The sequence below is a fragment of the Mobula hypostoma genome, chromosome 10 (genome assembly GCF_963921235.1).
Source record: "Mobula hypostoma chromosome 10, sMobHyp1.1, whole genome shotgun sequence".
Classification (NCBI taxonomy): Eukaryota; Metazoa; Chordata; class Chondrichthyes; order Myliobatiformes; family Myliobatidae; genus Mobula; species Mobula hypostoma.
In genome coordinates this window covers 35759560-35787322 of record NC_086106.1, presented here as the reverse complement: position 1 = coordinate 35787322, position 27763 = coordinate 35759560, and the positions used below count along the sequence as shown (strand labels likewise).

General features: G+C 42.1%; 1 protein-coding gene across 1 annotated transcript; it reads left to right on the top strand.

Annotated features, from left to right (window-relative positions):
- On the top strand, positions 1 to 27763 carry LOC134352506 (uncharacterized). Its single transcript, XM_063059773.1, has 6 exons — positions 1 to 70; positions 3634 to 3768; positions 9454 to 9523; positions 12161 to 12316; positions 16505 to 16683; positions 26856 to 27763. The coding sequence occupies exons 1-6, from the start codon at positions 1 to 3 to the stop codon at positions 27761 to 27763; spliced, it is 1518 nt and encodes a 505-aa protein (XP_062915843.1).

Here is a 27763-nt window from a genome sequence, read left to right as displayed (position 1 = left end):
ATGCATGGAATACCAAAAGGTCGATTGTTTGCCATTTACTATCCTGTTATTGCAGCGATTGGCATTCCAGGTAAAGTACGTGAATTGGTAATTAGTTACAGAAATCGTTGGTTCTGTTGATGTTTTAAATGTATTACAGATCACGCGCAATCACAGAGTAATGGCGTTGGTTATTTTGTTCGAATCATTTATTTGCGCTTTATTGCGAAATCATTGTAAACTGTCTGTCCTCCTTATTGATACTAATAGTTAAGTAACCCAAAAATGAGGTTACATGAGTGTTTGTCGAGAGTGAATTGCCGCACTAATATCCCACACAGCGATTGAGAAATGTCAAGTTACATATGAAATATCAAATAATTATTTTAATTATATAATTAATCTCACCTCCAGCTACAGTCCTCAGCTCTATGTCTGATCAAGTACACTTCAGATCACTTCTTGAATCTGATGAAACTTCTTCTACCTTACCATCGCAAAGAAGACCCGTAAACAGTCTCCGTCACCTTCGTGGGTTTCTTCTTGCCTTCTAATACAACCTTCCTCCATATCACTTTACTGCATTATTATCCTTCTCCTAAAGAAACGCATGCCTTGCATTAAATCAACAATTGGACGCTCATTATTTTGTACACCTCACTTGTGTCACTGACACTACCCCATTCCAGGGAACGCTGCCACAATATCACCCTTGTCCCTTTAACTTCTCTCAATTAAACTTTATTCGTAGTAGTTCTCTCCTTTTGTTCATAACAATGGATATTTCCCTCTACGCTCTAACATTCCAACATTGAGTCGATGTGTAACGTATTATACAATGTGTTGACTGTAAAAGTCTTTACCAAACTTTCTCACCGAAACCTCTCACCTCTCCTTCCTCCTACACACAAACACACACACACACACACACACACACACACACACACACACACAAAATTCAGCGCAATATTAATGGTATCAGCCTTACGGACTTAATATCTCTGCAGCGACATGTTTCCTGTGGATTCGATTTGCTACTGTGCGTTGAATCTCTAGGTCTTTACATGTGTGATCAGTTTGCACGTAAATTTCGGGGTGGAATCCGCTTCGTTAACTTCAGAACAAAAATAAATTACTTATTAGAATAGAACTTCCCTTAATTATTCCATTCCCGATGTTCGCGATTAATCTTTGAATTTCTGCGTGACACCGTTAAGAAAGGACTCGAGTAAATTTACCAAAACCAAAACCAAGCTGTTATGAAATGTTTTCGAAGACATAGAAAACAGTGAAATGTGTATGTGAATTGTGTGTATGTTTTAGGTCTATGATTATTTTGTCAAGCCTCTTATGCTCTCCCCTACCTTTGAAAATAACTTTGTACTTTCAGTAGTCTTCAAACTTTTTGCCATTCCTTTTGCAGACAAGGAGAATTCCAACACAGTAATCAAAGTCTTAAATATTCCCTCCCTACCGCTTCCTGCTTTTGGCAGCCTCGGGTATTTGTCACCTAGCTCGTGTGATTGTTATGAACAAAACTAACCATTTTACATCAGCATTTGTGACGTAGATTTACCATTTCCTTTTTGTCCACCTTAAAAACCACAAGATTGGTATTGCTCTCCCTTTTCGTGAAGAGAATCTCAATATGATCATTCGTATCGTTGCCCACGTTCTATGTTCCAAGACACAGATGACGTCAAAATTGAGGGGAGCCCCTTTAGAAAAGATGTAAGGAGGATTTCCTTCTAATTAGAGAATAGCAAATCTGTAGAATGCTCTGCCACAGACTGTGGTGGAGGCCAATCCGTGCGTATATATAAGGCGGAAGTTGATCGCTTCCTGATCAGTCAACGCATCAAAGGATATGGCGAAAAGGCAGGTGCTGGGGTCGAGTGCGATCCGCGACGGCCATGATGGAATGGCGGAGCAGACTTAATGGGTTTAAAGCCTAACTCCGCTCCTATGTCTTATGAATTTATGGTTTTATGGTCTTATCCCTCAATAGGTGCAGGTCTTCCTTTCATATTATTATGGGAATTACATTTAAAATGGCTTTTACTCTGATCTTTGTCGGCGTTTCTTTATACCGTTTTTTTTCATCTCACTCCTGCTCTTTCTAATTTGTTGTTATGTTATAGCCCGCTTTCAGTTTCTGACATAAGCTTCTCATTGAAGTCTTACCCAAATTCTGTGCACTTTGTCTTGCAGGAAAATGTGCGTTTCACAGTTTCACATTTCTGCTAATACCGTTGAATTGAATGCCTAAAAGCTTCACGCCAGTTACACCTAGACAGCCCATTCCATACGACCTTGTTAAATCTCCAGTATAATGAGAGCCTCTACTACATATTTTTGTTTGTTTTGTTAAACCTAGAACATAAAACAACTCAGCACTGGAACAAGCTCTTAGGCCCACAATGTTGTGGCGAACCGGCTAAAGGCAAATCAAAGACATCCAAACGCGAGTAGTTTTACGTCGCGCATTATTTCCAAAGAAGATATTAACTTCGAAATATCACTTCTTTAGACTCCAAGTATGTTTGGACTCCAAGTAAATAACACCATACTATATTTTCCTTGACAGGTATTCAAAGAGTATCTTTGTCCTGCGGTATGATGACTTAGGCCGCCACAAACCTCTACCGTCTCAATTAGACATCCAAGAATATCCCGACCAGACCTCCAGACCCAGACTAAATACGAATTCCAGCAATGAGCAAATTCTTACTAGAAGCCTTGTGGAAATTAGGGTGGTACGGTGTCGCGGCTATTATCATGACTCCATTAGAGTCCCGGTGATTGTTCCACCGCTGATTGTACATAATTCAGAGTTGGTACGTTCTGAGCCTGTTGTGGTGCCGCCGGGAGCACCGGGGCATTTGCATCCTCTGTCTTTGTTGCTCATTGATGCAAACAACGCATTTCACTATATGTCTAGATATATCCATGTACATGTGACAAATAACAAACCTAATCCTTAAATAAAAAGCCCAACAACATTGACAGAAAAATTATAAATAAAGAATGTTTGAATAACAGAAATTTTCATGTCCCAATGCTATACAATGGATCAGACTCACTGTTTATGCAATAGCCACCGAATCCATTCAATCGGTAATTTACAGTTCAAGTTCAGTAAGAACCACACAAAAGAACAGAGCATTAATCAGCTGCGAATTTGGAATTTTAATAATACCATGATAGGTCGGAACCACATGGATGGTTCTAAGATCCCAAGCTACTTTGGGAATACTTGGTTTGTTCAGGCATTCCCAAAGGAAAATCCTTCACATTTAATCAGTGTGCCCCACATATCAGAGCAGAGCTATCACGGTGAGCGCTGTGCCTCAGTTTGCGGGTCATTACATACGGAAGAATAAATTGAAATTATACTAATATTAAATGACGGAACAGAAAAGAAAACTCACTTTTTGATTTTGATCTACTTTTTAGCTAGCTTGCCATAACATTGTGGAGCGAATCGCCTGTTCCTATGCAGTAGTCTTCTATGTTCTATAATAATAATCATGTTCTGTGTCGTTCACAGGCAGGGGCTACACTACCTGACAGGAGTAGCAGCATTTCGTGCTTCACATTCTTGTATTTCACTCTTATTTCTGAACCGACATAGTATGTCTGTCTCTCTTGCAGCAAACATCGCAGTAATTTTGGTCCTGGTACGAGGAAGATGCGGGCTGTCGAAATGTATCACTTTCTATCTGGTGGCGATGGCAGTGACGGATCTTTTCGTTCTCATCGTGGCTGTGGTATTAAACCGTATTATGGGTATTTATCATCCATTCAGCTTCCTTTCACTCACGCCTGTCTGCAGCGTTAACTGTGCTCTTATTAATGGAATCCGAGATTGTTCTGTTTGGATAACAGTTGCGTTTACGTTTGATCGTAATGTGGCTATTTGCTTCCAAAAGCTGCAAGCAACATATTGTACAAAGAAAACTGCATTCGTGGTTGTCGGAATGATTTGTGCTCTGAGTTTTGTAACGCATGTCCCTTATTTCTTTATATATGAACCAATATTTATAATTAACGACGTTCCTTGGCTTTGCAATATAAAATCAACTTTTTATATCTCTCTGGCATGGGTTGCTTTTGACTGCGTCCATCGCATTTTTACCCCGTGCCTTCCAGTTATTCTTATATTCCTTTTCAATGCACTCACCATCAAAGACATTGTCGTGACCATGAAGGTGCGAAGAAGACTCTTGATCAACAAAAATGGGAAGAATCAGACAGACGTAGAGATGGAGAGCCGGAAGAAATCTATTATTTTGCTCTTCGGCATTTCCGGTGGTTTTATCCTATTATGGTTTTTGTTTCTTATCCGATTTCTTTACGTCCGACTTGCGAGACTTAGTTATTATTCTGGTTCTAATTTCAGTGATTCCAAATTTTTTCTGGAAGAAAGTTCATTTATGCTTCAACTTCTGAGTTTTTGTATTAACCCATTTATTTATGTAGTAACTCAAAACCAATTCAGAGAGGAGTTAAAGAATTGTGTGAAATATCCCCGGAATCTAGTATTTCGATTACTCAACCTATAACATTTTACTGTTTTCTATTTTTAATCCTCTGACGATATAGAGTCAGATGGAGCGTTCCATCCTCGACCGAAAATGGTGCGTGTTAAATCAGTAATCGGGTGAATATACCAGCAAAAGAAATGTGTGGAACAATCCCATGCCTTCACTTTCTTAAATCCATCCTTTTTGTTTCTTCAAACCGAAGAATGCAAGGAAATGCTCTTTTGTCAGATTTGCCTTAATTGAAAAATGTAGATTTTCTTTCATCCAGGATCTTTATTTAACACGACTCCGGCCAATTGTTCGCAATACAACATAAAAATTAACGTGAAAATTGCTAAATTGCTTATTTTTATAATCCGACGCACCGAAGTAAAATGAAAACCTTTGCTTTGCATAATATTCGTGCTGATCATTTTATCACATCACCGAATTGTGGCAGCACAAGTGGAAACAATGATATAATGCAGAATAAAGTGCTTCAGTTCCAGAGAATTGCAGTTCAGGCAGATGTTGTGAAAGGACAAATCAGATCACCAATCTGCCCTTCTCATGGCTGGGCTAGTATGTACTAGCTCAATAGTCTTCTTAAAACAGCCAAATAGAAACTCTCATTGTGTTTTCAAGCTTTCCTAGCGTATGCCTGTTGGGAGAGGGGAGTAGAAAGAATGCCCGGAATATCTAGGTATTTGATTGTCAGGGTACTGAGGTAGCCAGTAGAATATTTTGTGTCCATAGGGACGAGCGTAATTGGTTCCTGATATGCTGAGCGGTGTCCACAACTCTCTGCACTTTCTTATAATTCCGGGTAGAACAGTTGCTGTAACAAGCTATGGTGCTTTATTTTAATGTACATAAGGAAATTGCAAGCGGTCAAAATAGGACAGGTAAAATGTCCTTAGCCTTCTGCGGAAGTAGAGGCGACGCTGCACTACCTGAGCCATGGCGTCCACATGGATGAAGCACGGTCGGCTATTGCCAGTAATCCTAGCTTTCAACTCTCTTGAGTTCGGAGTCGTTGATTTACACAGGGAGTGTGCAATACCCCTTCTTGTTGTAAATGGCCAGCTTTTTCGCTTTTCTGACATCGGTAGAGAGGATTTTGTGATGACACTATGCTGCTAAGTGCTTTCCTTCATTCCTCTATTTTGATTCTTCGAAAGTTGAGATTTGGCCATCGAGTTGGCTTGGAGATGGTGTTCGACCTGAACCCCCATAGCATGTTCCTACAACCCGAGGATTGTTTCAAGGACTCTTCATCTTATGTTCTCGATATTTATTGTTTATTTATTTATTATTTTGTTCGTTCTCAGCTCAAGCTGTTAAAACGTGAAGTACAGGAATAGCCAAGCACACTCATTTCTCAATGGCTGGGAACTTTCAGACTATTATTTGATTGTGTGTTCCTTACTGTTTAATGCTATGGAATGATACCAGTTGTGGATATTACTACCGGGATTATGTATACACCCTGTTCTTATTTCAAAGCCTTTCAGTTGCTCTTTTCATTCAACATATTTCAAGTGTTTTTCTCTTATTGATTTCTCTCTGTTTGAAATAACTCTTTCTATTAAGTAAGACTTTATTTCTTACTGATCCGATGATGTTTTATCCCGGCAGTTATTATCGATTGTCTGATGTGTAGGGAATGGATCGGCCATAATAGGATTTGCAGCGCTTGGATCAGGCTTTTCTGAGTTTTGATTTTAAAGCAAGATTTTGGTGTATGATGTTTCCCACTTGATTGTGCTTCTGTAAGCAATAAGATTGAGTTAATTTAATGGTTGAATTAAAGAGTTATTATTATTATTATTATTATTATTATTATCTCTTTCTTTTTGAATTTGCAGAGTCGGCTGTTTATTTTTACGAACAGAATAGAACAGTGCAGCACCGAAGCAGGCCATTCTGCCCCCAATGTTGTGCCGAAACAGCTAAAAAACAAATCAAAAACACGCAAACACTAATCCTTCCTGTCTGCACAATGTCCATATACCTCCATCTTCCTTATAAAGCCTCAATATCTTTCCCATAGTGGAAAACCTCTTGACCTTTGCTTTCCCTTTGTAAATACTGAAGCAAAGAGTCAATTAAGTACCTCACTCACATTTTCCGCATTGAAGCAAATGTTCCCCTCTTTATACTTAAGTGGTTCCACCTTCTCCCGAGTTATCCTCATTCTGTAGATGTACATGTAGAACGCTTTGCGATTCACCTTAATACTATTACCCAAGGACTTTTCATGGCCAGCTTATGACTTTCCTAATTCCGTTTTAGTTATTTTCTGGCTTCATTGTACTCCACATGTAGTTCGTTTGATCGTAACTTCCGCAGTTTGATATACTTTTCTATAACTATGAAAATTCTCACAGTCACCCAGGTCATTGTATATCAACCATTAGTAAATCAAAGCAACTGGACTTGCAGTGTTGTCTAGAGGATCTGTCTCATTCCCGTTAACTCTATGACTCTTAGCGACCTTCGGGTGATTGCTATACCTTGAAACAACTTCAGAGTTTATAAAACGGAAAACTACCCACCATGATTCAGAACTGAAGAAGCCTTTGGAGCGAGTGGCGAAAAGTTCTCTAGACAACACAGCAAGTCCAGTCGCCTTGATTTTCCATTGCTTGATATACACATATTTCCTTTTTTCATTCTTAAAATAACTGAAAACCATTTGCACTTTGGTTGTTGGTCCATCCTATGGGAGGCTCTTTCAAAATTATATAATTTTTTTTCTAGTATTACTGTGATTTCTGGTAAGAACATTTTCGCATGAGTTTATGCTGACGTATGTCTTTTTCAATGAATTTACCTTGAAAATTTGAAACTGATCATGCAATCGCTGGAATATACGGAGAGATGTACGGCCTGAGGACACGATCTTTTAGGGATTCAATACTGAGGAAAGTAGTGATGGAGCGTGGCTGTCTACCCTTACTGTAGATCTTTAGGAAGCCAAAGATCCAGTTGAGTCCCAGGTTTAGAAGCATTGAGATTAGTTTACTTGGAATTGCTATATTGAAGGCGGAGCTGTAGTCAATAGGTTTCTTTAATGTACAGATATTACAGAGATGACTCTAGGGTCTGGGAAAGCCAGGGCATCAAAGGGTATGGGGTGAAAGCAGAGCAGTGGGGATGACTGGATGAAATGGATCAGCTCATGATTGAATAGCGGAGCAGTCTCGATGGGCTGTATGCCCTACTTCTGCTCCTAAATCTTACGGTCTTGTGGTCGTATGGAAATAATGTCGCCATGGAGCTGTTTCGGCGTTTGGAAAATTGCAGGCGGTCGTTGTTGTTTATAGTCTGGAGATGATATGTGCCATGGCCAGCTTCTCGAAGCACTTCACGAGGTTAGGCATCAGTGCCATCGCACGATCAATAATGCATGCTGCCTTAGTTTTAATCGATTTCGGGGTGACCATGGCCTTCTTAAATAAGATAGGGAACTCAGATTGAGGTGCGATATAATGAGAGGTTATAAAATAAAATCTTCGAAGACCTTTTCCATCAATATTCCCTCTTTTTTTAACAACTGTCGGACTAACAATTGCACTGAGCAGGAGTTAGTTACACGGCCGGAAAACTACGCGGCACTTCATTAAAACATTCTACTTATTAAAAACACACTCCCAGCTGCGTGACAAGAAAGGTTATGTGCGCAGGAGCATTACAGTTACTGCGCTGCTGCGCACTCGGAGGTACCAGCGCCCGCTACTTGATCTGCGCAAGACCCAAGGAAAGAACTGATAACTAGATCCGAGCTAGATGCTTTCCACGGGTTCCTTCTCCGACATAATTTATGTAAGCCTCCGTCAGTCTCGTGAGACCATGGATTTGCGCCTTTTGAAGGTTTACAGGGCGCAAGCCTGGGCAAGGTTGTATGGAAGAACGGCAGTTGTCCATGCTGCAAGTCTCCCTTCTCCACGCCACCGATGTTGTACAAGGGAAGTGCATTAGGACCCATACAGCTTGGCACCGGTATCGTGGCAGAGCAATGTGTGGTTAAGTGCCTTGCTCAAGGACTCACACCCAGCCATAGCCAAGGCTCGAACTAGCGACCTTCAGATCACTAGATGAACGCCTTAACCACTTGGCCACGCGCCAACATAATATGGCGTCTACAAAAGTACAGAATACGGTATTCATTGAAGATTGTCCGTGCGATGGTTGACAAACTAGTTAATTAACACGACAAAATTATTAAGAATTGTATCATCATGTCGTGCAGTTATACTTAGGAAAGATGAGGGGCAAGGTATGTCCTCGGTTTCGACGAAGTGGGCAGAAATGGGTGTTTCCATCTGTGGGCTCATCACAAAACAGATTCTTTTCTGTAGCTGCCGTCAAATGACGGCCCCGCACTTCGAGTATCGTGTACAGGCTGATCACAGTATTAAAGTAGGCATGACATTCAGCTGGAGAGGGAGCAGAAAAAAATATTACAAGGATTTTGCCGGGAACATAGGATCGAGAACAATGACAGTGGATATGCTGGGTCCGTACTCGCTGGAATTCAGAAATATGAGAGAAGATCTTATGGAAGCATATAAAATTATGAAAAGGATAGATAAGATAGAGGCAGGAAAGTTGTTTCCACTGGTAGGGGAAATTAGAACTACAGAACATACTCAAGATTCAGGGGAGGAGATTTAGGACGGAGATGAGGAGGAAATACTTTTCCTAGAAGATGGCGAGTTTATGGAATTCTCTGCCCAATTAAGCAGTGGCAGCTACTAAGTAAATAGATTTAAGACAAGGCTGGACAATTTTTGCACAGTAGGGGAATTAAGGGTTATGCGTAAAAGGCAGGTATGTGGAGAAGATTCCATCGTCAGTTCAGCCATGATCTTGTTGAATGGCGGAGCAGGCTCGACGGAGCTTGCTCGTATTTCTCATGCTCTTATGTTTTCATTGTAACCAGCAAGGCTGGTTGATGACCTTATTGAGGTTCACGAAAGAATGAAAAGCGCAGATAAGTTAAACGATATCAGGTGAGTGGGCAAAATTTGAACAGACCAAAGGGGCGAACTTTTCTCAGTGAATGGTGAACAAACGGGACGGTTTTATAGAAGTGGTAGAGGTAGGAACAATTACATCGTTTAAAAGGCATTTTGCTATCTATCGATCGTTATCTTCATCAGTTTCCCCCTCTCTCCCTCCACCTCTCTACAGACATACATTTAAGTAATTAACAAAGATCATTGAAGGTGCAAAACTAAATGGAGCACTCTAACGTCGGGGGACATACGTGCATTTTAAATCAGCTGAGGAGTGATTAATTTTCTTGTGGGCATACTCAATAAATCCAATAACCGTTATAGGATCAGTGAAACACAAAAAGAAGTAAACATTACAATAATAACGTAATAACAATATTAATAATAATAATAATAATAAGCATTGGCATATTATAATCATCCTATCAATGAACAAATAAAGAAGAACAACCACTATTATCAAAATAAACCAAAACATTTTCTGGAGCGACTCTCTAAACGCGCTATGGTTTTGTCTAGCTTTAAATCTCTCCAGCATCATTTTTCAGCCATAACAGCGACTCACGCCTCCCGTTTTAACTTTATGCATTTGACGAAATTTTTGGGATCCTCTTTAATAGTGTCGGCTAGCTTACTTTCATATTTCATCTTTACATTCTAAATGATTTACGGTTGCTTTCTGTTGCAATGCGAAATCTTGTCAATCCCCTCACTCCCCACTAGGTTTTGCCATGCTATATGCCCTGTCTTCGGGTTTTATGTCGACAATGGTTAGTATCATTTTTACTTTAGAATACTTCTTCTTCCTTAGGCGGTATATATCCTTGGGCTTCCAAATTTCTTCCAGAAATTCCAGGCATCACTACTCTGCCGTAATTGCTGCTAGTGTTCTTTTCCAAACATTTCTGGCCAACTTCTCTCTCATGCCACTATAATTCATGTACTCCACTGTAAGACTGCATGATCTGACTTCAGCTTCTCCTTCTCAAATTGCAGGGTGAATTCGATCTAATTATGATAATTAAGCTATCTAGTCATTTCTGGTTCATTGTACAACAACTAATCCAGGATATTTGATCCTATAGTGGGCTCAACCACGAGCTGCTCAAAAAAAAAACAAAACAAAACAAAACAAAACAAAACAAAAATATCTCATAGGCACTCTGGAAATTCCTGCTCCTGTAATTCAGCACCTACATGATTTTCTCAATCTACCTGCCTACTAAAGTCCCTCATAACTATTATAACATTGCCCTTTTTGACATGCATTTTCTATTTTCCATTGTACTTTGTACACCACATTCTTACTACTGTTTGGGATTATGTAAATACCTCCCATTATGGTCTTGCTACCCTTGTAGTTCCTTTATCCATAACGATTCAACATCTTACAGCCATGTTTCCCTCTTTCTAATGTTTCGATTTTGTTTTCTCATAATGGAGCAACTCGAACAGCACTCCTTCTGCCTTCCTGCCCAACATTTCCATATAATGTGTATCTTTGGACATTAAGCCTCCAGCTACATCTTTCAGACATGATTCAATGATGCCTACAACATCAGATTTGCCAATGTGCAACAATGGTGCAAGTTAATGTACCTTATTGTGCATGCTGGATCTGGAAATCTAGATCCATAATTCGTTGAAAGTAGCATCACAGGAAGATAGAGTCGTTGAAACAGCTTTTGGCATATAACCATTCAAAACACACACAACCGAAAGATATCAATGGTTGAAAACCACCAGAAATATGCTGAATTAAAAGAAAAAAAAATAAAAGAGTGTGGAATATGAACAGGGCAGTAATAATACCTACAAATGGCATCTACAAAGTTACTACACAATAGTATTAAAAATTAGGCTTACACGCAACCGTTATGTAAATTTTCACAAAGTCTCAATATTAAACACTACTAGCCCATACCTCAGGTTTCATTAGCTTGAGCTGAGAAAGTATAAAAATACAACAATAATAATAATTATATAAAATGCAATAAATATATAGATAAAATGATGGTAGGTTTTACATAAGATGATTGATGGAAAAATAAAATAGTGGTCAAGTTAGTGGGTTGAGGTGTTGAGCAGTCTTTATGCTTGAGCAAAGGAACATAATCAAGTATGATGGTTCTGGCATGGATGCTACATATTCTCCTCCCTGATGTGAATTTCACAAGCCATCCATGAACAGGATGTATGGGATCCCTCATGATGTTACCAGTCCTTTTCCTGCATTTAGCTGTCCATATGACTTTGAAGGTGAATATGCTGGTGCAAACGATCCATTGGCCCTACATGGGCCGGGCCTTCCTGTCCGCTGAAGTGCAGTTTCCGTACCAAGCAGTGATGCAACGTATTATAATGCCCTCTTCCACTCACCTGTAGAATGACGTGAGTATGGATGTGCAAAGTCCAGCTCTGTTCATTCTCTTCAGAATGTAGAGGCGTTGGTGAGCTTTCTTTACCGTGTAGGTTAGGCTCTCGGAACACGAAAGGTCGTGTGTGATATGCACTCCTAGGTGGTTGAAACTGCTTGCAATTTCTACTGCTCAGCTGCCGACGTAAAGGTGAGTGGAAATGCTGTGATTTCTCCTGAAAGGACAGCTATCTCCTTTGTCTTGTTTACATTAGAGGAGCGGTCATTTGCCAGGCACCAGGCCTCGAACTCTTCCACCTCCTCTTTGAAGGCCGTTTCATCGTTGTTGGTGATGTGCCCCACCACTGTCATGTCATCGGAGAAACTGACGATGTGACTGCTCAGACCGTGCAGTCATGTGTGAGCAGACGGTACAGCAATGGGGTCCGCGCACTTCCCTGAGGTGGGGGTGGGGTGTATCCATGTTAAGGCTGATGGAGAGGAATGTCTGTGCAAACGACTATCTGAGGTCTTTTTGTTAGGAAGTCCATTATCCTGTTGCACAGTGGTGTATTTCGACCAAGGAGTAGCAGCATTTTTTCACAGAGTCTGTCGGACAATAATGTTGATTGCTGAACTGAAATCCTGAAACAAAATTCTGATATAATTGTTCATATTTTGGGTGTGTCAGGGCTAGGCAGATAGCATGGCAACTGTCTTAAAGCAGTTTTACTGGGAAGCATATTGCTAAATGCCCAAAGTTGCAGGAACTGTGTGGTGATGCTACAGCTATATAAAATCTTAGTTACAGCCCATTTCGAGTCATGTGTTCAGCTCTGGTCACCTCATTACAGGAAGGATGTGAATATTATAGAGGGAGTGCTGAGGATATTTACAACTATGCTGTAGTTTGCGTGAACTTAGACTTTTCTCTTTGGAACCATGGAGGATGAGAGGTGACCCGACAGAAGTTGTAAGATGATGAGAAGCATTGATCATGTGGATAGCCAGAGACCTTTTCCGAGGGCCTTTTGAGAAACTCTTAGATAGGTACATGGAACTCAGTAAAATAGAGGGCGATGCGGTAGGGAAATTCTACGGTGTTTCTAGAGTAGGATATATGGCCTGCAATGTGCTCTAGATTTCTATGTTTCTATGGTTCTTTTCATATGTGCAATCATTAGGCATACAAATTAGTTCATGAGGATCGGCATCAATACAATTGGGAGGTAGTCATTTAGGTTTGAAGATGTAGAGTTCTATGGTACAGGGGTGATGGTGGGAACAGAAACACGGAGAAGTCAAGCGTTGAAAATGGCTTCGAATACTTCAGTGACGAGGTGTGCACACTCCCTGAGCACTTGGCCTGGTCTGCTGTCTGGTGCAGCCATCTTTCTCACATCGGTTGCTCTTACAGACAGTTAATGCTGACAATGGCAGGGGTTACGCGGCCAAACAGAATAGGAATCAAAAAGAAAGGCAGTAGAATAATAAGCGATTTTAATTATCACATAAAATAAATCATATATTCTGGGATTATAATATTGTGTTTCAGAAAAATACATGTGGAGCACGATAGTTTAAATCTGATATTGTCTAACAAGATATGATTAATTAATGATCTCATAGTGAAAGATCCCAGATGAATAGTTTATTATAGGTTCATTGCATGGTAGAATTTCAAAATCAGTTTAAGGATGAGAAAAATGGGTTTGAAACTAGTATCCTAAATCTAAATTACGGTATGAGGATGAAGTTAGCTATAGGTCCGCTGTTGGTCATGGATATGGGATCCTAGCTGTGCATGTTGGATACGCAGGCCAGGGCAGTACGAAATGTTGAACAAACTATAGTCCATCTCCATGCAGCTGATGAATCCAAAAGAGCTGCAAAGACTAATACAATTTGGCATCAGCGACTTCTCAAATTTAGCGATCAATGTTGAACTCATTACAGGACTGCCTTAAGAAGCCCATCTGTGGAGTTTTTTCAAGGTTGTATTCTTAAAAGCCAACCCCATGAGCGGGTACACCCGGAAGAAAGTTGTCAGAGACTATTTGATTCACACAGGACAGGGAGCAGTGAAAATATAGTGCAGGCTTATGCGATCTACCAACGCCCACCACCTCCCCACCCCGCCAGACACCAGCTATGATACCCTTAAGGAACCAAGAGTTAGGGCAAGACATAATACTTTTGTAGACCGTTTCAGTAGACATTCTTTGGAATCTCAATCGCGCTGTATTCCAATAAGAAAGAAAAGATTAGAGAAGGACGCATTCAATGTGCCTAATATAGGAAGGGATGTATAGGATGAAATTAATTGTAATAGTACGCAAAGTTGGAACAATTATTAAAGTAAACTCATAACTAAAACAAAGAGAGCCAATAAGAGCTTTTACAGTTATAATAAATGAAGAAAATAAATGAAGTTAATGTTGGTTCCCCTGCGGATGAGACTTGAATCAGTATTGGGAGTTACAGCATCGAATTCGACGAGGCCCTTCAGTCAATGATGCTGTGCCAAGCGAATTAGTCATTGAATGTCGAACTAAACTAATCCCTTCGGCCTACACAATGAGCGACGCAAATAATCATATTCTCTGCTCATTCCTGTGCCCGTCTGAAAGCCTCTTAAGCTTTTCTATTGTATTTGTCTCTACTACTACTCACGGCAGCACAGTCCAGGTAGCACCATACACTGTATGAAATGTAAATCGTTATACACATCTCTATAACACCCTAAAACACAGGAGTAGAATTACGCCATTTGGCCCCTTGAGGTGTCTACGCCATTCAATTATGACTGATCCTTTTAATTTCCCACTCGGTTGCACTCTGCAGTCTTCGCCCCGTCACCTTAGATGCCGTGACCTATTAACAAACTATGAAGCTCGGCCTTAATTACACCTGGCTTCCACAGCTCCTTGAAGTGATAAATTCGACAAATTCACAACTCTCTTACGATGGAAATTTCTCTGCATCTCTGTTTTAAATGGACATCCCTCTATCCTGAGTCAGCGCCCCCTTGTCCAAGACTCGCCAACCATGGAACACAGCATTTCCACCTCTGCCCTGTCCAGGCTTTTCCACAATAAGATCACCTGCACCCCATCCTTCGAAATTCCAGCAAGTACAGACGAGAGCTATCAATCTATCTCTTATGATAATCCTTTCATTCCAGGAATCATCCTTGTGAAGCTCCTCTGAATCCGCTCAAACATCAATAAATATTTTCTTAGATGAGGTGCCCAGAGCTGCTCACAATAGTCAAGGCGAGGCCGCACCGCTGACTTATAAAGCCTCACCATCACATCCCTTCTCTTATGTTCTAGACATTTTGAAGTGAATGCTAAACTTGAATTTGTCTTCCTCACCACCGACTCTACTTGCAAGTTAGTTTGTTCTGCACAAGGACCGCCAAGTCCCTTCGCTTTTCCATTTTTTTTTTGGATTTTCTCCCCATTTAGAAAATACTCTGCAGGTTTATTTCTACCACCAAAGGTCATGACCATGCATTTTCAAACATTGTGTTTCATTTCTCAGTCCCTTGCCCATTCTCTTTATCTAGGTCCTTCTGCAGCAACGCTATCTGCCCTCCACCATTTTCGTATCATCTTCAAAGCCATTTCTTCCATCATCTAAATCATTGATATTAAGCATAAACCGAAGTGATTCAAACACTGTCCCCTGCGGAGCACCACTAGCCACTGGAAAAAATCAAAAAGGATCCGTTTTTTCTCCCCACACACTGCCTCGTACCAATAAGTCAATGCTCCAAAAACGTCAGTAACTCTCCGGTAATGCCATCGGCTCTTCGCTTGGTAAGCAGCCTCATGTGTGGTATAGTACCTTGTTAATGACCTTCTGAAAGTTCAAATATACAACATCCGCGACATCCCCTTTATCTATCCTACTTGTAATTTCTTCATAAAATTCCATCAGATTTGTCAGGCAACTTTTCCTGATTTGAAACCATGCCGATGTTGTCCTATGTGGTCCTGTTTCGCATGTACCTGATCGTTGACAATTAATTCCAACATCTTCCCACCGCTAAGGACAGGCTAACAGGTATACAACTTCCTTTCTGCAAACTTCTTCCTTTTCTAAAGACTGCAGTGACAATTGCAATTCCCCAGTCCCCTGGCACCATGCCAGAGTCCAATAATTTTTCAAAGATATTTACTAATGTCTCTACAATCTCTACAGCCACTTGTTTGAGAACTCTAGAGTGCAGTTGATCCGGTCCGGATGACTTAGGTACTCTTAGGTCTTTCAGCTTTTTGAGCACGCTCTCTTTTCTTATTGTAAGTGCACTCACATCTCTTCCCTCACACCCTTCAATATCTGGCACACATCTGTCATCTGGCATTTGGCATCTGGTTTATACTTAACTCCTTTCACCTGAAAAACATATTGTCTGTTATTAGACACTGCAGTCCTAGACAGCATATGACAGCTGTCTGTGTTCCTCTGGAAATTTCATTGAGATTGTTGTTGATATGACCCTTTAGGGGATGGATGTTAGGAGGGATGATGGCGCCTAGCGGAGACTCCTTCGCTTGCATCTTCGGAAACACTTCTATTTCTACCTTTAATATTGTTTTATTTCCTTTCAGGGTGCTTTTGAAGACCCTGACATGGAGTTACACACAAGCTTCGTTTCATTGCCGGAATAGGACCCGTTCTCGGGATTCTACGACTGGACGCTATTCGACATGCCAAGGGTTTGGCCTGAGAATCTCTATCGTGTTCGGCAGCCTAAGATCTCGGGGCTCTGGAGACGGGCGGATCGAGAGTCGGTGTCACGGCCTGAGACTCGTGTGTCCTCGGGGAGGCCGGAAAATCTTTTGCTGTGGGCCCAAAGACACGAGGTCTTTGCGGTCTTCGGACACAGAGCTCGAAAAAAGGGACGAAACGGACTTTTAAGATCGTAAACCAGCGGGTTGTTGTTATGTCTCCCGCTCGCTGTGAAAATGGGGGACACATCCCTCTCTCTTGCCAGGGAGAGAGAGAGAACCTATGGGTTGTCGAATTCTGAAGAAATGCGAAGTTTCTGGGGTAACTGCAAGTTCTGTGTCTTTGCTATCGCTCAACACACGCTTGGGATCGGTGATTGTACCAATGTCCGTTTGTTTGCTGGTGGAGGGAGAGCGCTCGGTGCCCGCTGCCGCTTACGCGCGGGAGCGGGGAGCTGGGGGGACTTTGGGGTTCTCACATTTAACTGTCGTTCATTCTTTGGGACACTTCTCTGTTTTCGTGGATGTTTTCCCAGGGAAAAAAATTCAGGATGTATATTGCATACATTTCTCTGACATTGAACTTGACCTTCGAACCTTTGAACCTTTGAACATTGGCATGTGCTTTAGCGAGGTTCTGGGTAAATACAAGCACAGAAGATCGGTCAGAAAAATTACATGGGACTCTGTGTGAGCTGGCCAAATGGTAACATATTTAGCTTGGCGATGGGAGTCAGCGGGTCCTACTAGACGTTTCTCAATTTGGAAGAGTGTGACCAGTGCAATGGGCTTGGAATCAGTAGTTGGGTCTCCTGCGTTTTGGCATTCACTGTGTATTAATGATAAGGATGAGAATGAATGTGGCATAAATAATACATCTGTGGTTAAACTAGAGATGAATCAGCAATATAGACTCATAATGCTGTTGCCAAAACAGGAATACTTGATTTATAGAGGAGGCTGGATACGCTGTGGCTTTTTTTCCCTAGATTAAAGAGCTGACACATGATTTTATCAAATCATGAGTGGCGGAGATAAATTCTATCAAGACTCCAAGTTTGTCCACCTTTTCCTTGTATCAAATACACTCCAGGTCATGCAATATCGTTGTTAACCTCTTCTATAATCACTCTAATGACTCTATACCATTCCCGTAATGTAACATCTCGAACTGCACACAACGCCTCAATGTTTTGTAGATTTTCTATCAGGACTGGCAGGATGGTGTTAGCTGAGCTGTAATTAATAACATTCTAACATAGGGATTTGTAGTGCCCAGGTGATTCAAGGTCACTTCTAAAGCTAATAATATCGCGTCTGACGTAGACCTATTGGGCCGATGGCAAATTACAATGGGTTCATGTCTTGCTGAGTGTAGAGGGCTCAGAATGCAATTTTGTGGACGATTTGTATTTAGAATAATTCTGGCAGTTAATAATTTCTATCCATCTTTATTGATTGTGATCTGTTGGGAAGGAAGTTGAAGATCCAGATGCAGAGGAAGTTGACTGCCAGTGTCCTAGAATCATATTCAATATGTCATAGAAATGTAGCATACAACACACTAATTTGACTATCCTCGAAGTCCTTATCCTTATTGAATACTGATGCACAATACTTATTTTACAACCCCCCAATACACCTCCTTGGTGTTTGGGCCCAAAGTCCTTCCCCTGTTATTGAGTACTACTGCACTCATGATTTTAATGTACTTTAGGTATAACATTCTTTGGCATTTTCCTTAATCCTGTTCACCTAGGGTATTCCACTGCTACTGTTGTCCTGCTAATTCCCTGCTTCTCTTTGGTGATTTCTTTATACTGCGTGTTTGATTTTAGATTATTAAACTTCTCAGAGATGAGGGAGTCAATATGAAGTGATAGGCAGGTGAGGAGATGAAAAGAAGTAAGAAGGCAGCCAGAGTGGGGTAATGAAGAAGAAAGACGGGTCGGGGGAAAATTACCAGACTTTGGAGAACTAGCTGAACCAAACCAGACAGTGATGGACGAACAGAGAACGGACTGGATTATTCCTGAATAGAATTGAATTAGCAGCTCCTGAGACAGGTTGTACTTCCTGAGTTGACGTATGAAATACAACGTCTGCTGAGCCTTTTTGATAAGAGTGTCTGCGTTGGGTGTCCACTTCAGGTCCTGGGAGATTGTGACACCCAGAAACCTGAAGGTCTCCACAGCAGACACAATACTGTTGAGTATAGTGAGTGGGGGGAGTATTGGGGGGTTCCTCCTGAAGTCCACTGTCATCTCCACAGTCTTGAGCTTATTTAGCTTCAGATTGTTCTGACCACACCAGAGGGCCAGCCGTTCCACCACCCGTCTGTATGAAGACTCATCGCCACCTCAGATAAGGGCAATGGCAGTTGTGTCGTCTGCAAACTTCAGGAGTTTAACAGATGGATCCTGTGAGGTGCAGTCATTAGTGTAAAGGGAGAAGAGCAGTGGAGAGAGCACACACCCCTGGGGGACACTGGTACTGATTATTCGGGTGCTAGAAATTATGCTCCCCAGCCTCACTTGCTGCACCCTGTCAGTCAGGAAGCTTGTGATCCACTGACAGATGGCGGGGGAGACAGTGAGCTGGGTGAGTTTGGAGTGGAGGATTCCTGGGACGATGGTGTTGAACGCCAATCTGAAGTCAACAAACGGGACCCTCGTAGAAGTTCCTGGGTTCTCGAGGTGTTGTAGTATGTAATGCAGTCCCATGTTGACTGCATCATCCACTGACCTATTTGCCTGATAAGCAAACTGCAGGGGATCCAGCAGGGGGCCTGTGATGTCCTTCAGGTGAGCCAACACTAGTCTGTCAAAGGTCTTCATGACCACAGATGTCAAGGCAACAGGCCTGTAGTCATTTAGTCCCTTGATAGTGGGTTTCTTAGGGACTGAAATGATAATAGACCGCTTGAAGCAATGAGAGACTTCACACAGCTCCAGTGATCTATTGAAGATCCGTGTGTAGATGGGGCCAGCTGATCAGCGTTGGTCTTCAGGCAGGAGGGGGACACGCCGTCTGGGCCTGGCGCTTTCCTTGTCTTCTGCCTCCGGAACAGCTGACTCACCTCCCTCTCACAGATCCTGTGCTTCCATACTTTTCTACAATTGCGTTTTATCTTTCCTCACTGGTGCATGCCAGTTCTGAATACTAAACAGCTGGTCGTTTTACTTCACACATGAACTGCCTAATACTGTTATATTTTGATATTCAGTTATGTACTTAATCCGAAGTTCAGACTTATGCTTTTCGGTACTTATAACGTAAGGAGTAGTAATCACCTTTCCCAAAATACACTCCCTCAAAAGAGCAATCCCTCGGCAGGGCTCAATTCCCAATACAAGTTCTCGAATGGCTCGTGCCTGGTTAGACTATCCATGTATGTTTACAAACATCTCTCTTGGGTATACATCTAAAACTCATCTGAACAGGTACAGGAATAAGAAATATTTAAAGGGGTATGACAAAAGCTGCCAGAAATCAGGAGAAGCCGATGAAGGCAATTAGACAGCACGTAGTCTTTAGCCCAAAGCAGCTGTTTCTGTAGCACGCCCCTGTATGACTCTGAGAATATGTGCACCCTGGAGCATGTGCAGTTTAAGTTAAACTAATTGGAGAACATATAGATGAGAGGCGATCTTTTACAGCATACATACTGTGCAATATTTTTAGACACGGGTATATACAGTATAGCTAGGGTGCCAAAGACATTTGCACAGTACTATAGTAATTTTGCTGTACTATTCTGTAGAACGTACTGTACTACTGCCAAAAAAACCCGAAATTTCATGACCTATGTGAATGATGATAAACCTGATTCTGATATGAGTCTGAATTGATTGGACTGAGAGCAGGAAGAGGACAGGGAGAGGGGAATCATTTTTGGAGAAATAGGAAAGCAGAACAGAGGATTGCCTTGCCTGATGCATTAGGGCTGGCTGTGTCTGCACCCACAGCACCCCTTCTACAGTCACTCCTTTTCTGCTAACTGTCCCACACCACTCCTGCGGCGCTCCTCCCTTGCTATTCTCAATCACCTCAGATCCCATCAGATTTACACACTCACTATCCTCTCCACGTTCACAAATGACAAATACAACACCGTGCAGAAGGCTAAGGTACCCTAGCTATATGCGTGTGCTTTCGGTTTTAGTAGAGTACTTTATAAGACTCTGAAATAAATTGGCAGGGAGCATGCTGAGAGGATGTTTCACTCTAAGAGACTATCATAGACTTTAGTGGACATAGTTTCAGAATATGAGGTTGCTTATTTAACTTGGAGTTAATGAGGATTCTTTCATCTTAGAAAGTGGTGACTTTCCGGACAGCTGTGGAATAACTGTGTTTCAGTCAGGCAACACACATCAAAGTTGCTGGTGAACGCAGCAGGCCAGGCAGCATCTCTAGGAAGAGGTACAGTCGACGTTTCGGGCCGAGACCCTTCGTCAGGACATTCACCAGCAACTTTGATGTGTGTTGCTTGAATTTCCAGCATCTGCAGAATTCCTCGTGTTTATATTCCAGCCAGGGATTGATGGACATATGAATTACATGGCAGTCAGGAAGTACAAAGGCTAATCAGGAAAATGCTGTAATAGCCGCCAACAATGATTTCGTTAAATGGTAAGACAATGGTAACACACTCTCACCCCAATTTCTTTTGTTTCCCTGCTTGTAAGCAGGTTTGAAAAATTGTCCAGGAAGTGTTAATATAACTCTGTCTTGACTTATTGTCATCCTCCGTAGCTAATACAGATACAGAGTATTTAACCACAATCTTGCATTGCACTTTGCAGATAATATACGTTTTGGATGTGTCAGTTAGTACATTCTCTGGCTTGTTGCTGTAATCACATTCTTAACGTAACTGGAAAAGTTGATGTTCTATAGATAAAACAGCTGAAGATGGCTGAGCATGGGATTCCTTCTCTCGCAGAAAACTCCTACTGTAATGTCCTGACACTGAGATGACCACAAAAATAACCATAATAATCGTCAAATGTGAGGCATTTTCCCAATTATTGGAAGATCTCATCCTTGATTCTCATTGGCAACCGGTGGACTTGTCCACCTGATGGCCTGTTCAGTCAAATATTGCATTGTTATCAAGGGCAGCCACTCTGACCTCTCTTCTGGAAGTCAGATCGGATTACTTTTAGTGATACGAGAGTTTTTCTTTAGTGTAACATAGGTTCCCCTGTAACTGACCTGATAGAGTCAAAGAATCATACAGCTTGAAGACCAACTATTAGACCCACAAAATCTTTGTCCACGGGGTGGGGGTCGGTGGGGGGGGGGGGTGGTAGTCAAATGTCGGTAAATTGGCCGATATTTTGATTGGACTGGTTGGCAAATATGCATTTAAACTTTACGTTCAAAACTAAAGGATGTGCAGATATTTCGGGTTACATCTGAATCGTTAATCAGTGGCAGACCAAGTACATACGTCAACATGAAAAAAAGGTATTTAATTCTCTTTAACTGTAACCTGCATTGATTTTAGCAACAGACACAATATGCCCGAAGAACTCAGCAGACGAGACAACATCAACGAATCAACAGTCGACGTTTCCAGCCGAGACTCTTCAACGGGACTATTTACGAGTCCAGTCTCATGAAGGGTCTCAGCCAGAAACATCGAATATTTTCTCTTTTCCATTGATGCTGCCTGCCCTGCTGAATTCCTCCAGTATATTGTGAGTGTGCTGCTTGGATATCCAGCACCTGAAGATTTTTCTTTGTTTCTCTTTAATTTTATCCAACGCTGGGACATATACCACAACTTGACAAAAGCAAATAGTACCAGTGGCTAATACTTTAGTCCCGAAGAATGAAAGTTCACATACTGTAAATTTAGTTAAATTTTGAACTTCTGGGATTAACCAGATAGAAATTCCGGAAATAAGCTGCCTCCTTGTGAATAGTCCCCTACCGGAGGTTGATATTATCAAGAACTGTGCAACATATAAACATAGAAACATAGAATAGCACAGCACAGTACAGGTCCTTCGGCCCACAATGTTGTGCCGACCCTCAAACCCATGCTTCCCATATAAGCCCCCACGTTAAATTCCTTCATATACCTGTCTAGTAGTCTTTTAAACTTCACTTGTGTATCTGCCTCCACCACTGACTCAGGCAGTGCATTCCACGCACCAACCACTCTCTGAGTAAAAGACCTTCCTCCAATATACCCTTTGAACTTCCCACCCCTTACCTTAAAGGCATGTCCTCTTGTATTGAGCAGTAGTGCCCTGGGAAAGAGGCGCTGGCAATCCACTCTATCTATTCCTCTTATTACGTTGTACACCTCTATCATGTCTCCACCCATCCCCCTTCTCTCCAAAGAGTAAAGCCCTAGCTCCATTAATCTCCGTTCATAATGCATACTCTCTAAACCAGGCAGCATCCTGGTAAATCTCCTCTGTACCCTTTCCAATGCTTCCACATTCTTCCTATAGTATAAGACAAGAACTGGACACAGCACTCCGAGTGTGGCCTAACCAGAGTTTTACAGAGATACATCATTACATCGCGACTCTTAAACTCTATCTCTCGACTTATGAAAGCTAACACCCCATAAGCTTTCTTAACTACCCTATCCACCTGTGAGGCAATTTTCAGGGATCTGAGGACATGTACCCCCAGATCCCTCTGCTCTTCCACACTGCCAAGCATCCTACCATTTAAACGCAAACAACAGGAATTCTGCAGATGCTGGAAATTCAAGCAACATACATCAAAGTTGCTGGTGAACGCAGCAAGCCAAGCAGCATCTATAGGAAGAGGCGCAGTCGACGTTTCAGGCCGAGACCCTTCGTCAGGACTAACGTTAGTCCTGACGAAGGGTCTCGGCCTGAAACGTCGACTGCGCCTCTTCCTATAGATGCTGCTTGGCCTGCTGCGTTCACCAGCAACTTTGATGTATGATCCTACCATTTACTTTGTACTCTGCCTTGGAGTTGGTCCTTCCAAAGTGTACCACCTCACACTTCTCCGGGTTGAACTACAACTGCCACTTCTCAGCCCAATTCTGCATCCTATCAATGTCTCTCTGCAATCTTTGACAATCCTCTACACTATCTGCAACACCACCAACCTCTGTGTCGTGTGCAAACTTGCCAACCCACTCTTGTACCCCAATATCCGGGTCTTTATTAAAAATCACGAAAAGTAGAGGTCCCGAAACAGATCCTTGTGGGACACCGCTAGTCACAATCCTCCAATCTGAATGTACTCCCTCCACCACCACCTTCTGCCTTCTGCAGGCAAGCCAATTCTGAATCCACCTGGCCAAACTTCCCTGGATCCCATGCATTCTGACTTTCTGAATAAGCCTACCGTGTGGATCCTTGTCAAATGCCTGACTAAAATCCATATAGATCACATCCACTGCACTACCCTCATCTATATGCCTGGTCACCTCCTCAAAGAACTCTATCAGGCTTGTTAGACACGATCTGTCCTTCACAAAGCCATGCTGACAGTCCCTGATCAGACCATGATTCTCTAAATGCCTATAGATCCTATCTTTAAGAATCTTTTCAAACAGCTTTCCCACCACAGACGTAACGCTCACTGGTCTATATTTACCCGGACTATCCCTACTACCTTTTTTGAACAAGGGGACAACATTCGCCACCCTCCAATCCTCCAGTACCATTTCCGAGGACAACGAGGACCTAAAGATCCTAGCCAGAGGCTCAACAATCTCTTCCCTCGACTTATGGAGCAGCCTAGGGAATATTCCGTCAGACCCCGGGGACTTATCCGTCCTAATGTATTGTAACAACTCCAACACCTCCTCTCCCTTAATATCAACATGCTCCAGAACATCAACCTCACTCATATTGTCCTCACCATCATCAAGTTCCCTCTCATTGGTGAATACCGAAGAGAAGTATTCATTGAGCGCCTCGCTCACTTCCACAGCCTTCAGGCACATCTTTCCACCTTTATCTCTAATCGGTCCTACCTTCACTCCTGCCAATCTTTTTTTCATCACATAATTGAAGAATGCCTTGGGGTTTTCTTTTGCCCTACTCACCAAGACCTTCTCATGCCCCCTTCTTAAGCTCCTTTCTTGCTTCCCTATATTCCTCAATAGATCAATCTGATCCTCGCTTCCTAAACTTCATGTATGCAGCCTTCTTCCACCTGACTAGACTTTCTACCTCACTTGTCACCCAGGGTTCCTTCACCCGACCATTGTTTGTCTTCCTCAACGGGACAAATTTATCCCTAACATTCTGCAAGAGATCCCTAAACATCGACCACATGTCCATAGTACATTTTCCTGCAAAAACATCATCCCAATTCACACCCGCAAGTTCCAGCCTTATAGCTTCCTAATTTGCCCTTCCCCTATTAAAAATTTTCCTGGCCTCTCTGATTCTATCCTTTTCCATGATAATGCTAAAGGTCAGGGTCCAGTGGTCACTGTCCCCCAGATGCTCACCCATTGAGAGATATGTGAGCTGACGCGGTTCATTACCTAGTACTAGATCTAGTATGGCATTCTCCCTAGTCGGCCTGTCCACATACTGTGACAGGAATACGTCCTGGACACACTTAACAAACTCTGCCCCATCTAAACCTTTGGAACTAATCAGGTGCCAATCAATATTACGGAAGTTAAAGTCACCCATGATAACAACCCTGTTATTTTTGCACCTTTCCAAAATCTGCCTCCCAATCTGCTCCTCTGTATCTCTGCTGCTACATGGGGGCCTATAGAATACCCCCAGTAGAGTAACTGCTCCCTTCCTGTTCCTGACTTCCACCCATACTGACTCAAAAGAGGATCCTGCTACATTACCCACCCTTTCTGTAGCTGTAATAGTATCCCTGACCAGTAATGCCACCCCTCCTCCCCTTTTTCCACACTCTCTATCCCTTTTAAAGCACTAAAATCCAGGAATATTGAGAATCCATTCCTGCCCTGGTGCCAGCCAAGTCTCTGTAATGGCCACTACATCATAATTCCATGTATGTATCCAAGCTCTCAGTTCATCACCTTTGTTCCCGATGCTTTGAACATGTTGTATATTTTCTGCAGAAAATAGCCAGAAATGCTGTACACAATATTCCTGTATTGGCCAACTATCGGTCCCTGCCATAAATCACCCTCGTCAGAAGGAAACACAATTGTCTTGAAAGTGGATGAAGTTATCACAATGAAATTCGGTTGCAATGTGTGGGTTCAAAGTGCGTCAGTACAGATTTTAAACACTGTTAAACAATTATATATAGTTCTACATTATGACCATGTTCAATGACGATGGAAATTACTACGTTACTTTGTTTCTTCAGCTCATTGTCACGATCACTTGTCTCAGTGGAGTTAATATATATATTATATATATACCACGGATCCTTTGAACATGAGATAGGACTAGTTTCCTCGTCCTTTGCGCATTTAAAAAAAATGCACAACCCAGTTACCGGACCTGTATTAACAATATACTATCCCACCTTCGCCGCGTTTGCTGTTCCAGGTAAGATCCAATTATTCCTTCAGGTTTATGGAATTTACCAATTTTAGGAGAAAGAATTTTTCTGCGTGTATTGTCATTGTGGGTTTGTGAGTACCTGGAGGTGTCAGAGCCGGGGACGTTGTGGAGACAAGCTCCCACTCCCTATGAAATGCTCGCAACAGCGTGTGTCTCAAGTACCCGATCACATCCAAGTCAAGCTCCTGTTCTTCACGTGTGGCTGAGCAACAACCCAGCGGAACCATTTCTACTGACACGAGTGGTGCAAAGGCGCGTTAATGGGGCCTTAAAAACAGTCGTTTCGTGCAGCTGGGATTTTTTTTTTTAGCATTGTTTGGCTGCTCATCTACGAGAAGGAGACCTCTAGTCTCAGACCTCCACTGCCTTGCGGCTATGCCCGCTCATGTGGGATGATTTCGGAGTAAATACTGAGAATAAAATCCGCAGCTGCAGTACCTAAGGCAGTCCTCCGTTGGGTTCATCAATGGCTGGAAGTTACTGCGAAGCTGCTGGTGTCAAGCCATACTCTGCAGTTTATTTGGATTCATCATCTGCGTGGAGAGTAAGAATCTGTTGATGAACAACAGCTTGCTATCCAATTAGTCTGGCATGGCTAGCGTACTGGCTTGGATAGACAGCCAGAACGCAACATTCATGGTCAACCCCGACCAACAGTGTGCTTACCGTATTTTCACTGTACTAACTGTGTCTTCTCTGCCTTGCAGCTAATTTAGTAGCGATTGTGATTCTTTCCCGAGGAAGGTGCAGTCTGTCCAGATGCATTACTCGGTACCTAGTGTCCATGGCCGTGGCTGATCTGCTGGTCGTGATCACGGCGGTGATATTAAATCGCATTCGTGGAATTTATTTCCCGCGAAGTTTTCTGACCCATACTACAGGTTGTACTGTTACTGCCGTCATAACCTATGCAGCCAGGGACAGCTCCGTCTGGTTGACTGTCGCTTTCACGTTAGATCGATACATAGTCATTTGTTGCGCAAGTTTGAAAAGAAAATATTGCAACGAGAAAACATCGGTATTGGTGATCGTTACCGTCTGTGTCTTTAGTTTGCTTAGAAACATACCCTGTTATTTTATGTATGAACCATTGTATGTATTAAAGGGTGTACCCTGGTTTTGCAGCATAAGATCAGTGTTTTATATTTCAGTTGGCTGGGCAGCATTTGACTGGCTAAATAATATTTTAACCCCATGTGTACCCTTCGTTCTAATCTTGCTGCTCAACGGTCTGACAGTCAGGCATATCCTAGCAGCCAACAAAGCTCGGCGGAGACTCCAAGTACGTAACAAAGGAACCGATCAAAGTGACCCAGAAATAGAGAACCGGAGGAAGTCCATCGTTTTATTGCTGTCCATATCGGGGACTTTTATCCTATTGTGGATGACATATGTTATAAACCTGCTGTTTGTGCGATTGACAAAGAGTAGCTATTTTGAAGGACTGGATTTTAACGACCCTAGATTCATACTGCAGGAAAGTGGATATATGCTTCAGCTTTGGAGCTGTTGCACTAACACGTGCATCTATGCAGGCACTCAGAGGAAATTCAGAGAGGAGTTAAAAGATGCGACGAAATATCCGTTCCGCTTAATCTGGAAGTTAATGAATTAA